General features: G+C 42.2%; 1 protein-coding gene across 5 annotated transcripts in view; it reads right to left on the reverse strand.

Annotated features, from left to right (window-relative positions):
* The window catches only part of LOC119176574 (ribonuclease P protein subunit p40), a 73813-nt gene that overhangs the window by 44712 nt on the left and 15323 nt on the right, over positions 1-13778 (reverse strand). For 4 of the 5 annotated variants that reach the window (XM_075877891.1, XM_075877890.1, XM_075877892.1 and 1 more), the window contains exons 5-6: positions 12575-12914; positions 7051-7191 (exon numbers count right to left, since the gene is read on the reverse strand). In XM_075877891.1, coding sequence (XP_075734006.1) covers positions 7051-7191; positions 12575-12914 — 481 coding nt within the window. Of the gene's footprint in view, positions 1-2198; positions 2519-7050; positions 7192-12574; positions 12915-13778 lie in introns of those variants that run through there. The other variant, XM_037427932.2, reaches the window with a different exon arrangement.

A 13778-nucleotide genomic window follows, 5' to 3' on the forward strand; every position in this document is an offset into this window, starting at 1 on the left:
CCCCCCCCCCCCCCCCCCGCTTGAACCATCATCGCAAGCATAAATGGGCTATCTGAACCTAGTATGTTGCACATTCAACAATATAAAGCCAAGAATTAAGCATGTCAAGGTGTCGCAAACAGCGCATTTCCACCAAGCCGAAATATCAGTTCCACGTGTGCCCATTGACTAAAAACTGAGGGTTTGCATCACATATGTCACGTTGCCTTTTTTATTATATTGATAGGCGCTGAAGCTTTCATATTATATGTTATTGCTCAATTCCTTTTTTTATGGCACCCTGATTTGAAATAACGGGCGCACAGCTAAAGCCTTTGCAGCGCGGACGTACGTGAGTTTCGAAATTTTCTTGTCATGTGGCCGTGTCTACAAAAGTCAAAAGAACCGATCAGCTACAAATACAGACTGCGTGAACACCGCATTCTACTCCCTACAGGTGCTGGTGGAAACTCACTGCTGCACTGCAATGGCTCTACGTCCCCGATTTCAAATCAATAAATGTCAATCAATAAGCCTGAACGTAAAGTATTTAAAGCCTTCGAAATAAAACGAAACATGGCAAAGAGTCGTGTAAATCATCGATCAGTTTTTCTTACAGATAAAAAATTCGCGTTGCTACATAGTGATTGCACGGTAGCATTGACCCTGTAGTGTTTCATGAAAATGTGCTGTTTTAACACCTTAACATCTGTGCACTGTTAGGTGTGCAACTGTGAAATGACTCAGATAGCATAATTTATGCACGCGTTGCTGGGTTGTGTGTGGGTGGGCTTTCTGCAATAAACATTGAGTTTGAAGTCTAATGCTTGCTCTCTGTGGTTGCTCTCTTAGTTATTTTTGTGTCTTCCATTGCATTCCTCTTCCAAATGTTATGAAGCAAATCGCACAGCAAGCTGCATTAGCGATGTACTGTTTTAAACACTGTTGAGAAAAATCGGCATCTAGATTTAGTTGGTCGAATTTAGTCGAAGATAGAATACGGGTGAAGTAACGCGCAGATTACTCGGTTTGATTGTCTAACGAGTGCATGAAAAAGCGTAGAAAACACAAGACGTTACGTACTTAGTGTTTTACCAGCTTGACTTCATGTTCTGTGCAGTACTTCACTCGAGGTTGACGGTGAGCCTAATCTCGCCCAATGTTCTACCTTGCTGAACCTGCCAACTGGTTCGATTGTTTGATAGAGCATACTTCATCTGTTGTGCTGGTCGTCTATTTCTCTCTGCAGTAAAGGCTGTGTTCCTATTCCTTAAAGGACCTTTTCTAAATACGCATGCCGCAAACAGCTAGCTCCTGCTCATTTATAAGCAACTGCTTTCATACGCATTCGGCTTAGTTTAGTTTATTACCTTAATGGTCCCGTTTTCTTGTAAGGGCATTACGTAAGCGGGCTTCTACATTTACTAGGCCGATCTTCCTCTTTGAACTGTAACTGTTCCTTCACTCGCTTTCACAGTCGCATTGATTGTTATTCTAACACTGTCTTTCCACACCTTTTATTCATACATATTCTGTGAAAGGGAGTATAGACTCGATCGTCAGCAAAGAATATGTAAATATATAGGCGTCGCCAAACACCGCCGTTGGCGATGTCACCGACCTGCATTCGCTTAATTAAAGTGAGCTTGAAAGCAGTTTAAAATTAACATTTATTTTGAGTCCAACACTACCTTCCTACATTATTATAGGAGTACTGAACAAGTTTTACAACAAAAGCTGTTATTAGATCACATCTCGGGTCACGCACAGTTGGCCGCTGCCAGTGTCCATAACCACATTGCATGAAATTAGAAAATAAAAACCTAACATTATTGACACATTGGGGCTCGAACACGGGTCCACTGGGTGCCTGCCACTGAGCCACACTAGTGCTTGGAACTTGTTGGCAAGCTTGCCTTAGGCAAGGTTGATGTCGGGAAAGCAATCGTGTTAATACGACACACAAAGCATTCTAAGACAGCAAAAGAACAATTAACCAGTCGTCGCACAATGCAAATAGCATAGCGTGTGGGTCACCCAATGCTCCAACCCATTACAAAAGATTGTTCTTGTTCAGCCATTAACTGTAGTGCATACCCGCTTCAGGCATAATTCCTCATCGTCGTCAGCCACTGCATGAACAATTGGCACAAAATTCCTTGCAAGTGTTTAGCGAATACCACGCTTCTGAGAAAAATGACGAAAAATAGCAAAGCGAATGCCGGCCTACTACCCTAAAATTTTTATTACTGCCGTAGTGGGTATCAAGCGAGTGTGCTTGCAGCAGTTACGCAATGAGTGTTTAGAAAAGGCTCTGAAAGGCCGCTCTTCTAGCTCTCGCTGTGACTGTGCTGCGCCTTCCGCGCAGGCCTGGCGTTTTTTCCAATCCAGTTATTTAACTCCTATCAGCTAGCGGCGGCGATGGCGACGCAGCGAAAACTGGCGGCAGCGGAGCGCCGACGTCTCGGCGCACACCTCTAGGCCTGCCCAAGATGGAGGTGGCGAAAAAATACATCCCGAAATCGACGTTGTCGCGGATCTGGAAAGACAGAGAAAAGATTGAAGGCACCGTTAAGAATGGGACCTTTACATCTAAACGGATGCGGACGACGCATTATGAACAACTAGAAAAGTTCTTTTTCTGTCGTTCAAGCGTGCACGGAGTTCTAATTTGCCCATAAGCGGACCGATTCTCGAGCAGAAAGCTCGAGAGATCGCCGTGCAACTGGGTGTTAAGAACTTTGTCCGAAGCGATGGATGGCTCAGTCGCTTCAAAACATGCCATGGCCTAGTCTTCAAAGCAATCGCAGGTGAGAGTGGCGCAGTCAACAGGGACATTTGCACCGACTGGCAACAGGGGCGGTTTAAGGAAACTTTGATGAGCTTTGAGCCACGAGACGTCTTCACCATCAATGAGATGGGTCTTTCTTATAAGGCACTTCCATCAAAGTCTCTCACCTTCAGAGGCGAAGCCTGTAGTGGAAGAAAACGCAGTAAAGATCGCATCACTGTGCTGGTGGGTGCAAACATCGCAGGAGATGAGAAATTGAAGCTGTTGGTAACAGGAAAATCAAGGCACCCACGTTGTTTCAAAGGCGTTCGACACCTTCCTGTTGCATACCATGGCAACGAAAAAGCGTGGATGATTATGGCCATTTTCGAAAACTGCCTTCGGTAGGAAGACGCAAGATTTACGAGGCAAGGCAGGAAGATTGCCTTCATCATGGATAATAGCCCAGCTCACGGTCAGGTTCCAGTACTCCAAGTCATCACTCTGGAGTTTTTGCCAACCAAAGCAACGGCAGTGATCCAGCCAATAGATCAACGGGTTATTCATAAAATTAAAGTTAATCAGTGCAGACAATTCGTTCATCAAATGCTGCTTAGAGCAGGCAGCGGGAAATTCTACAGCATAGATTTATTTTATTGGCAGCCATCTACATTTTGGCTTGTGCCTGGGAGCAAGTGAAGGCAACAACAATTCACAGATGCTTTCACCATGCTGGCTTTCAAGCGCAAGAAAGCAGTACCTGATGAAAAAGAAAGCCTTGCTGATGCCGACATTGAGACAGTATTTAGCCAGGTCGTACCCTCTGCCCTATTCATGCTGCAGGACTACGAATCAATTGATGAAAATGTTCGTACCTGTCGTGAAGAGACTGTCGAGGAAATGATTGCAAGATGACTGCAAACTCATCTTGCAATCTTGCAAAAGTGCAAGATGAGGATCAACCTTTTAGCAATGAATGCGATGACAATACTGCCAGTGCAGTGGTGCCACCAGACCGATCAGCTAAAGGGGCTGTTGAACTTTTGCAGCGCTATTGTGAGCATGAGGCTTGTCTAGAATTTCTAGCTAGTTTGTCAGGCATGGGCGCGTACCTTGTGAAAAAACAACTCAAGCTTGCCAAACAAACCACTCTTCACTCCTTTTTTTCTCCTACTCATTTTCATGAGTAAGGTGAGGTTTGTGCAATTTGAATAAAGGTCTTGGTTCACTAAATAAGTGTGCTTTGCTTAAATGAAACTTCTTATAAATGGAAAAGTTTTATGGATATCCTTCGAGTTCGGTTTAAGAGGAGTCGACTGTACCTAACTGAGAATAATGTGATCTCGTCCTGCCAGCCCGGTTTTCGGCTGGGCTTCTCGACAATCACGCAACTCTTCGAGTTTTCGCATGACATTGCTTTGGTACTTAATGATCAGGGTCAGCTGGATGCTATATTAACAAATTACGCCAATGTTTTTGACTCGGCCTGTCACAAAAACTTCCGCTCAAGCTTCGTCAAGTAATAAAAAATGACGCACTGTTTTCTTGGATCACTGATTACCTGCTTCGTAGAGATCAGTATGTTTCTTTTAAAAATGCGAAGTCCTACACTGTCGAAGTCAAATCTGGTGTCCCCCAAGTCTCTCTGTTTTAGGACTGCTTTTATTTGTCATTTATATTATTGACGCCTGGCAACTATTTACAATCTAACGAAGGCATTGATTGATTTGATTGATATTTGGGGTTTAACATCCCAAAACCACCATATTATTTTAAAAGACACCATAGTGGACGGCTCCGGAATTTTTGACCACCTGGGGTTCTTTAACGCGCACCCAAATCTGAACGAATGGGCCTACAGTATTTCCGCCTCCATTGAAAATGCAGCCGCCGCAGCCGAGATTCGATCCCGCGACCTGCGGGTCAGCAGCCGAGTACCTTAGCCCGTAGAACACTGCAGCGGGGCAACCTGCCAAAGGCAGTCTCTATGACCTCCTCCAATAAGGTTAAGCCATGACTCTTTCATTATGGTTACAGTGAAACTAATATTACACACCCAGATGAGCTTAAATATCTTGGGGTGACTTTTTTGAAATTGCAGAAACATATAGACTGCATTCACTTGAAAGCCCTTCATAAATTATTCTACTTAAATCGTACATTGAAGGATGCTACTAAAGACTGCCAATTAGCTGCATAAATAATCCTAATCAGGCCAGTATTTGATAATGCATTGGTTGTCTCGTCCCCATACTTCTCTTGTGACGTAGCCAAGTTAGAATCATTGCAAAGGAAAGCTGTAACGTTCATATACAGTAGATACGATCACCCCTTCTCTACTTCATCACATGCACATAATTTATCGCTTGAAACACTAGCATGCCGATGTACATGTGAACGGCTTGTCACTCTAAATAAGATTGCACATGAATCATTAGTAATGGCGGCGCTAGTCTCAATTGTGAAGCGTCCTACTCATGCTACTCGTAGCTATCACCCCCTTGATCTGGTCTCATTCTGCCCACGTTTAAATAGTTTTAAATACTTATTTTATTTCAATTATATGGACACTCTCGGCCCATGTTTAAATAGTTTTAAATACTTATTTTATTTTAATTATATGGACACTCTCGGCTAGACTTTGTCACCGGCGTCGCCGTCACTCTTTGTATATGTATTCGTATCTATATATATGAAAATGCAAGAAAGAAAAAAAAAACAAGAAAAACACTCTGGCACGCGGAATCGAACGTGAGACCACTGCGTCATGAAAGCAAGGTGTTAACCACTGAGCCTCCCGGAGCACATTCTTCACCGTTCAAACGGCAAGCTATATATATCTACCACTTACCGCTGCTCAAGAGCCTCTCAGGGGGAATTGTGTATTCAGCATTACCAGCAAGATGGCACAATGAGCGCACGTCGCCACATTGCGCAGTGACGCCCACTTTAATCTGCTACGCGTACTTTGCCAGGCTTAGAGAAGGCTCGCGCGCCCTTATCTCGTGGGGAGGATCGTACGTCTTGGCTGGACTCGGGCTTTACCTGGAACGATTCTGCTGTAGTTACCGTGCGCACAAAGGTCACTGCAAACATTGCAGTCTCCGTTTGCGAAAAGCGCGCACTTTTCAGACACAGCGAAGTAACAAATTAGACGCTTATTCCCATGCATCCGTACCTGTATGTTTCGTGTGTCGTTTGTGTTTGAGAAACGCAGGGCAAGTTTCGATCTACTTTCCATTCTGCACATGACCTTTCAATTTGTTGCTATCGCGTTCATTGGTTCGCCTTTGCAGCAAAGCTGTGACTTTTTCCCATCCACAATCAGAATTTGGAATGGTCTAGATGGTACACTTCGCCAGTTACCTCCCGCACAATTTGCAAAAAGCCTTCATCAGCATGTGCCTCTGAAGTTCTAAATGAGTACGGCGCTTTTTGTATATTGGTGCCTTTTTCTACCATCTAACAAGAGTTATTTGACGCAATGTTGATTTGTTATATGTGCATTTATATAACTTTCTTTTTATATGCTTGTTAATTCAAGCAGTTTAGCATTCATTTTGATTCTGATTTGTTTTATGTTATGTATGATTTCCGAGCAAATTCTGCACCCACACCTACAATATCTCACAATAAGATGGCAGTATATGCCAATAAATAAACAAATATTAACATTAAATCAGACAAAATGTACTTTTGTAAGTATATTCAATAACCATACATGCAAATATATGTTAAAAAAACAGTCAAGGCTAGGTGAAATGAGTGCAAAAGGAGTGTCTTTGACAGGCCAGTAAAGTCTCCCGTGCATTTTTACAGACTGCAAATATTACACACACCGGCCCTGCATTGCCGGAAATATGCAACCCCACAGTCAGTATTATCATACAAAATCGACACAACTGGTTTTCCTGCTGCAGTGTAACTGAGCCAAGGTGCTGGCCAAAACATGCGCACCATCGATGAACTCCATTCGTTCAGGCAGAGTGCCTCTTCCAGATGGATTGCGAATGCTCGGTTTCACGAAACCACGTTGCTGATTATCGCACAAGTGATTTGCCCAATAATAACTTCTGCCATAATTTCCACTACTGAAATTATACACATTACTTGTAGTGACAGCTTAGAAAGTCATACGACTAAGCTAACACCAATACTGAAATTGTGGGAGTACTAACAGTGTACAACTTACTGGATAAAAAATAAAGAGATAAATGGGGCCACCGTATATGCTCTTCTGCTTTGGCAGCATTTCTGCTACATTGATTTTATCCAAAAGCAAGAAAAATATAAAAGTTTACCTGAGTAACGAAAGGAGCTTTATGGCACACGTAGGAGTAAAGAACCCTTTCCAGTTGGCAACAAAGAGCTTGGACACCTCAGTGCTTGGGCCAGGAAAGCGATAGCTGCTAATGAACTCCTCCCTTGCATCCTTATGATCCCTATAAAGAATTAGAAACCAAAATGCTGCCTTTACATCTTGCATCTTTATCAACAAGTGTTTTTTTTTTTATTTTTACTGTGTGTAACAAAGCCAAATTCTGCATATTCAGAAGGGATATGTGGAGAGATGGAGATAGCTCAGCAATGAAGTGAAGCAATCACTTGACTGAATAACAAAGCTTGACAAACTAATATTTTAAGTGCTCATTTTATGCCATTGTACTACACATGATATGCTGGAAGCGTGGTTTTTTTTTTTTTTTCCAAGCTCCTTATGACACAACTTTTTCCGAAGAATTAAATAAGTGATGCCCACAATCAATGTGGCCCATTTAACAAATAGGCAAAGTACATGCCTTCATAAAACCAAGGTATAGATAGCTGTTCCACATTTCTGAAACAAAGCATGAGTTGGAGGCAAGAATGACATGAGCCAAGGGAGCAAAACATTGGTATCTTACAAAATTATCAAATCGACGGCATAGCTAACAATACAGGGAAAGTGGTCGGTGCAGGGACTCAGTGGCCAAAGACACAGTGACAAGAGATATTTCGACAACAAATAAACATAGATGTTCAGCTCTCTAAAGCAGTTGTAAATAGTGTAAATGACTGTCTTTTATATAATATAGAAGCCCATAGTGAGCAAAGTATTGTGATCAAACCCTTTTTACAACAGCCTTTAAGCAAGGAATTTCATAGCACAAAACAAGCATGGGCTAAGAACACGCTGGGCCGAATCAAATCAACGAGCCAGTGAATTCCCAAATTATGCTACAGCCTAATAATTGGCAAGTACACTATTGGGCGACTCAAAAAAACTTCTGTAGTTTCTCAGTGACATCAAAGAAATGGGCAAGCATATTTTCCTTGTGCATACAGAAACTCTTTTTGAATTGTACATCAAACCTGCCATTGAATTCTTGAGCTGTCACAGGGCATAGTGAAAAATAAAAGAAAGCTTTGCATTTTTCAGTGCACTGTAAAACATACTAATAGTACTAAATTGCAAACAATGTAAATGCCTGAAAGGTTTTTTTACTACTATAAGATATTTTTTCTTACTATAAACTGTTAGCTAGAGAGTGCAGGTAAAATGGGAGTGAGAAAGCCTGCGAGCTACAATATATCTTGTCCCATTTTTCCTACATTCTTGCACAGTGAAATTCACCATGACAAACCCAGACCAACAAACCCAAGCTTCTACAAAAGCATATATCAGCCAAGCTAATGACCCAAGAAGAATTCGAAAAATGAATCCTAAGAGGACGGGTGGGTAGTGTTATCATGAAAAGTAAGAACAAGTTGATATGGAAGGATATCATCACAAACACAGGCTGCTGAAGCATTCAGTGCTTCTGTCCGCACCTCTAAGCAACCTCTTATTAGTGTGCCAAACATGCCTAAATGCCAGTGATGTCTACGGAGCTGTCATAAAGACACGCTCAAGCACCGTTTCAGGGTGGTGACATCTCCAAAAACTGTGCAGCTTTTTACCAACAAATTTAGCCAATTTCTATTTTGTCCACGCAGCTTGAAAGCATGTCCTCTTGCTAGTTTTGTTATATATTGCCGTGTCGATAAGGGCTTGCTAATTTCTTTTTTGTTTAGAGCAGGGTATGCAGGAATCCTGCTACAGTCTTTTCCTTTCATTTCAACACAATAAGTTTATTTATTTGCGTGAATATTCGTGTAGCATGGCGACACATGCTTAATAGCATTGTCTTTCAACAAGAATGGGAAGCGCATTAAGCCCTGTGCTGGCTCTCATACTTGTATATAAAATACACGTTTTTTAGAAGAGCACGAGAACCAAAAATGTTCTATTAGCCTCTTTATTTAAAAATTTACTCTATCTATACTCTGTAAGGAGAATTCACATATGCTACACTCAAATGGCTTCAAATCAAAGTGCTTCAAACTGTCAAAATATTTCATTACACACGTCCCTTCAGTGCTCCGTACAGGTGCACTACTTTAGTTCAGGTGTAGGCATTTAATTGGGTACTAAAATGAAAAATTACTTTTAAAAAATAATGCACTCCTTTAAATTATTGAACAATTTTAACATGCGCATTATATCTGATATAGTGTTAAAAATGTAACAAGTATAACAGTATTACTGCATTGCACAAAAGAGTAACGTGTATCAGTCAAAAATAGTTCAGACTAAACTGATGAAGCTACAATTAGAGGGGAGTGTTACTATAATAATAAATGATAGAGTTTTTAATGTCCCAAAACCACAATGTGATTTTGAGGGATGCCTCAGTAAAGGGCTCCAGAAATTTCAATCCCCTGGGGTTCTTTGATGTGCACCTAAAATGCGATGTAAGAATAAGTCAAGTGCTGACATTCACTGCTCCGCATAAAGAGAGGGCGAGAGCAGATTGTGTTCATCTATGACCTTAAGCCATGAGTAGCTTCGGTCGCGAGTTAAGATGGCGCTACTGTATGGGGCACCAGGTATTCGCGCGGCCTGCATTCATTCATTCTGGAATTCGCACGCAAAAAAACATCTACCTGAAGGCTTTGTGTGCATGGTGATTGGCCGGATTCTCTTGGGAGGTCGAAACAAGTGTTGCATCATGGCTGGGGAGGGGGAAAACGCTGGTACAGCTTGGGTGAGGGAAAGTGTTGGTGAGGCTTGAGCAGGGCAAGTGACCTTTTCGCACCACACTGCTGACGCCAATGTTTGTGTACATGGGATTTTGTGATTTAGAAATGCGTAGTCCTGTGCCTGTGAGTCCTGCCAGTGCATTTGTTTTGCTGATTCGTGCTTTGCGATTCAGTACACCTCGACGCTGCATATGACTCCAAGTATGCGTCACAGGTCTTGTCGTTGGCTGCGCCTCGCAATGGGCAAGTGGTGTTTTGTCCCAAAATGCAAGTTGGGGTATCGGACTTGTACGGAGCGTGTGTCGCTTTTCAAGGCTCCGTGCAAACCAGAGCGCTTGGATAAATGGTGACGGGCCATTCCGAGAGCTGACAGAGCCTTGCAGCCTACTGACCTAGTGTGTGCCAAGCATTTCCATCTGCCACATATCACGCAGAGTACAAGGGAAACGCACTGTTGCACGCATCAAAGAAATTTACACTCACTTCGCATGCTTTGCCTTTCATTTCATCGGGCTGCCCAAAATACCTGACTGTACAACAGAAAACCAGGAAAGCTCTGCAAAAATGATTGTCTCTACTGTCGACATTTCAAAAGCGACAGGGGCCAGAAGGCTCAACTGCATATGAAGTGCCTGCCATGACCGCTAAAAGAACATCGAATTTCTCACACGTAGAGACAGCGATTCCACAGCATGGCGATGATGAAGATCAACAAGTACGCATGCAAAAGGCAGCGCTTCCACTTCAGCAGCGGCAGGCCTATTCTACGTGAAAAGAAGGATGCTTCTCAACACGACACTGGTAACATGGGCCTATGCGCTACAGACTCAGTTCTTTATCATACCAGAAAAGTAATTTCTTGTTTCAAATTCGGATGCCGCTTTTTCCAGCTGCCTTACCTATACGTATTCGGACCAAGAAAAATTAAATGTTGGAGAATAACCAGTGAACAGGAATCATTGTACATACTATTTCTGTGATGCCACCGTATTTTCTCCTACGTTCACTCTATTATCGTATTAATGTGATTATGATTAGTTTGCCATGCTTGATGTCATGCCAGATTTTCCTGTTTCTAGATGTCTCTCACTCGCATCGCACTTCAAACCAAGCTAAGCACAAGACATCATTACTCCTATAGCAATAAAGCAATAAGACATCTTGACAATAGCACTTCATCGTCACCGTCTTGCAACATTGCAGGTGCACTTTCGACCACGATATTTATGACAAGACACCGTTTGTTAAGGCAAAGACCTTTAATAGCCTTAGATGCCTCCTCAAATGCAAAATATGTCATACGATTGTCGGTAGTGTAAGGGACGAGCTGCACAAAATATACTGCTTTAAGTAGTGCACTCGCTTTCACTGTCTGATAAACACTTCACTAAGTTGAAGTCCGTGCGGCTTAATAAAACAAAGCAAAGTATGATTGATGGCACTGGCCCAACAGTCTCGACATATGTGTGGTACGGGTCAGCCCAGGGTCGCACTTTCGAACCCAATGAAGTTCTTCCCACCATACCATACTGCTTACACATCCAGAGACCTAAATGGAGTGATATGCGTGACGCTAACAGCAAGACTGGCAAGGATAGTGTGTTTATTTAAGTTCTTTATAGAACGCGTAAGTTTCGTGATACATTTGTTGAAAGTTTTCTGACGACTCTTATAGTTGATTTTGCTAAGCAACCAGAATGCGACAGCGATATGTGCATGCGCACACACATGCACACATGCGTACACACACAGGCAAACATGCACTCACATAGACGCACAAATCCACGCACGCAGGCTATCAGCTTCCTAATAGCTAGCCTGCCTTTGCCCTCGGGCTTCTATGCCCTTATTGTAAACATTTCAGATTTCCTCAGAAAAAATGCTGCTTTGTTTTTTGTTCAGAACCAAAGACGCTGGCGCTTCCGACACTGGAATTTTAGCGACACGAGCTCTTTAGTGCTGTCACGTCAATATGCAATCACTCTCTAGGCCAATGTTTGCTGTTTTCAGAGAATTTATACGACAAAAACACTGTTAGCAAATAAGCTCCATAAACGCGTAAAATTAGGTAATCAATTTCGTTACAGCAGAGTCACAGTGTATAAATTTATTGGCATCTATGTACATGTGTATATTGAGCGTAATAAACAAGCGAGGCTCTGCAGCAATAACCTTCTACATGCGGATCAGGGTCGCTACCCGTGAGCAGTGCCTTGGCCTACCCTCTGTGAGCACCATCTGTCGCATTAAATGGAAACAGCCCATGCGGCAAACACAATCTGTACGCGGCGCCGGGCGCAGTGTCCTCACCTAATTTATTCTTACACCGTGACCTAAATCAACGTACATGGGCCTCTAGGTATTTTTACTTTCATTGAAAATGTGGCCACTGCAGCCAAGTTACAATCTCGTGACCTTCGGGTCGCACACAATAATACTTCCTGGATGGCTATTTTCAAAGTATAGTCTGAAAATTGCTCAGCTTTAGTTTACAAACATAAGCCCTAACAACAAGGATGCCCTGTCTTTGCACAGGACACACAATCATGTGCAAAACCTCTGCAGCAAACTTCTACAGCTGGTGCAAAAGCCGAGTTGAGTTTGCCGTGCCATCAACTTGCAACTAGCTGGGTACACAATAGTCATGAAATCTATACAAAAAGCTTCCAACTTGAAACAGTTTGCTAAATAATTATGGCTCACTTCATAAAGTGAGGTGAAGCAAGACCAAGAATGATTACTTTCAAAAAAGCATACACACACCTTGAATCAACTCCAATGGCAATGGCTCCAAGCCACTCATAAATTGGCACATATGCATCTTCTACCAAGTGTTCCAGTGTTGTAAGAGCAGTGGGCACAGCCTGACAGAACTGCATTGCTGAAGAGTACCTTGGTTTGCAAGGGATCACAGTATGGCCACACTGGATAAAGTGCTTTACCACCGAGGACGGTGACAAGCTTGTATGCTCTGGTATGGACTCCCAGACAACAGCCACATCTTGACTTACAAGACTGCCACACCTCTCCAGTGAATCTAGTGTGCGTTTGTAATGATTTTTTCCTGGATGAAAGCATTGCTTTTGTAGGTCTATTGCTGATTCTGCAAAAAAATTTAGTCATTTTTTTTCTCTTAGTTTTTTTTACCCAATGAATAAAGACAATCAACAAAGGTGCCGCTAAACCACATGCAGGTTGCTACAGAACATGCGTACAAATTTACTTAAAAGTGCGAAAGATGATAACTAATATTATTCTTAAGATTGTCTTTATTGCAAAAGTTAACACTATGTAACGAAAAATTCACAGTTAGACAAGTATAACATGCAGGCACTCTGCATGTGTTGTTATAGCACCTAAAAGTCATTATTTACAATTGACTACACAATTATGGCTACTAACTTTTTTATCCAAATAAGTGCTGGATGATCGATTCCATTGCAGAACTAGAAGACTGTTGTTCTAAGATTCTACTTCCTACAGGGTAATAAATGTTTGTCAATACACCACAGAAAATCTAGATTGAAGCACTAAGGAGAGGATCTGAAATCCTCTTCGTAGGTTCCAAGTAATTTGGTTGTTTTGATTTTATTACCATTGCCTCTAGGTGCAGCCACAGATATGTTGAGTGGAAATTAAGTTAATACTGGTGTTATTACCATGGCTCAGCTAACATAAAGGCTAAATAAACCATGACTAATTTACTTGGGTAAATTATTAATAATATCTTGTGTTTAACATCTCAAAATCACGATATGATTATGAGAGACACTGTAGTGGAGGGCTCCAAAAATTTTAACCATCTGGTGTTCTTTAACCTGCACTGACATCACACAGTACACGGGCCTCAACCATTTCGCCTTCATCAAAATGCAACCGCTACAGCAGGCATCGAACTTGCGACCTTTGAGTCAGCAGCCGTGCACCTTGACCACAGTTCAACTGAGGTGAACTTGGGTAAATCATT

The sequence above is a fragment of the Rhipicephalus microplus genome, chromosome X, assembly GCF_043290135.1.
Source record: "Rhipicephalus microplus isolate Deutch F79 chromosome X, USDA_Rmic, whole genome shotgun sequence".
NCBI lineage: Eukaryota > Metazoa > Arthropoda > Arachnida > Ixodida > Ixodidae > Rhipicephalus > Rhipicephalus microplus.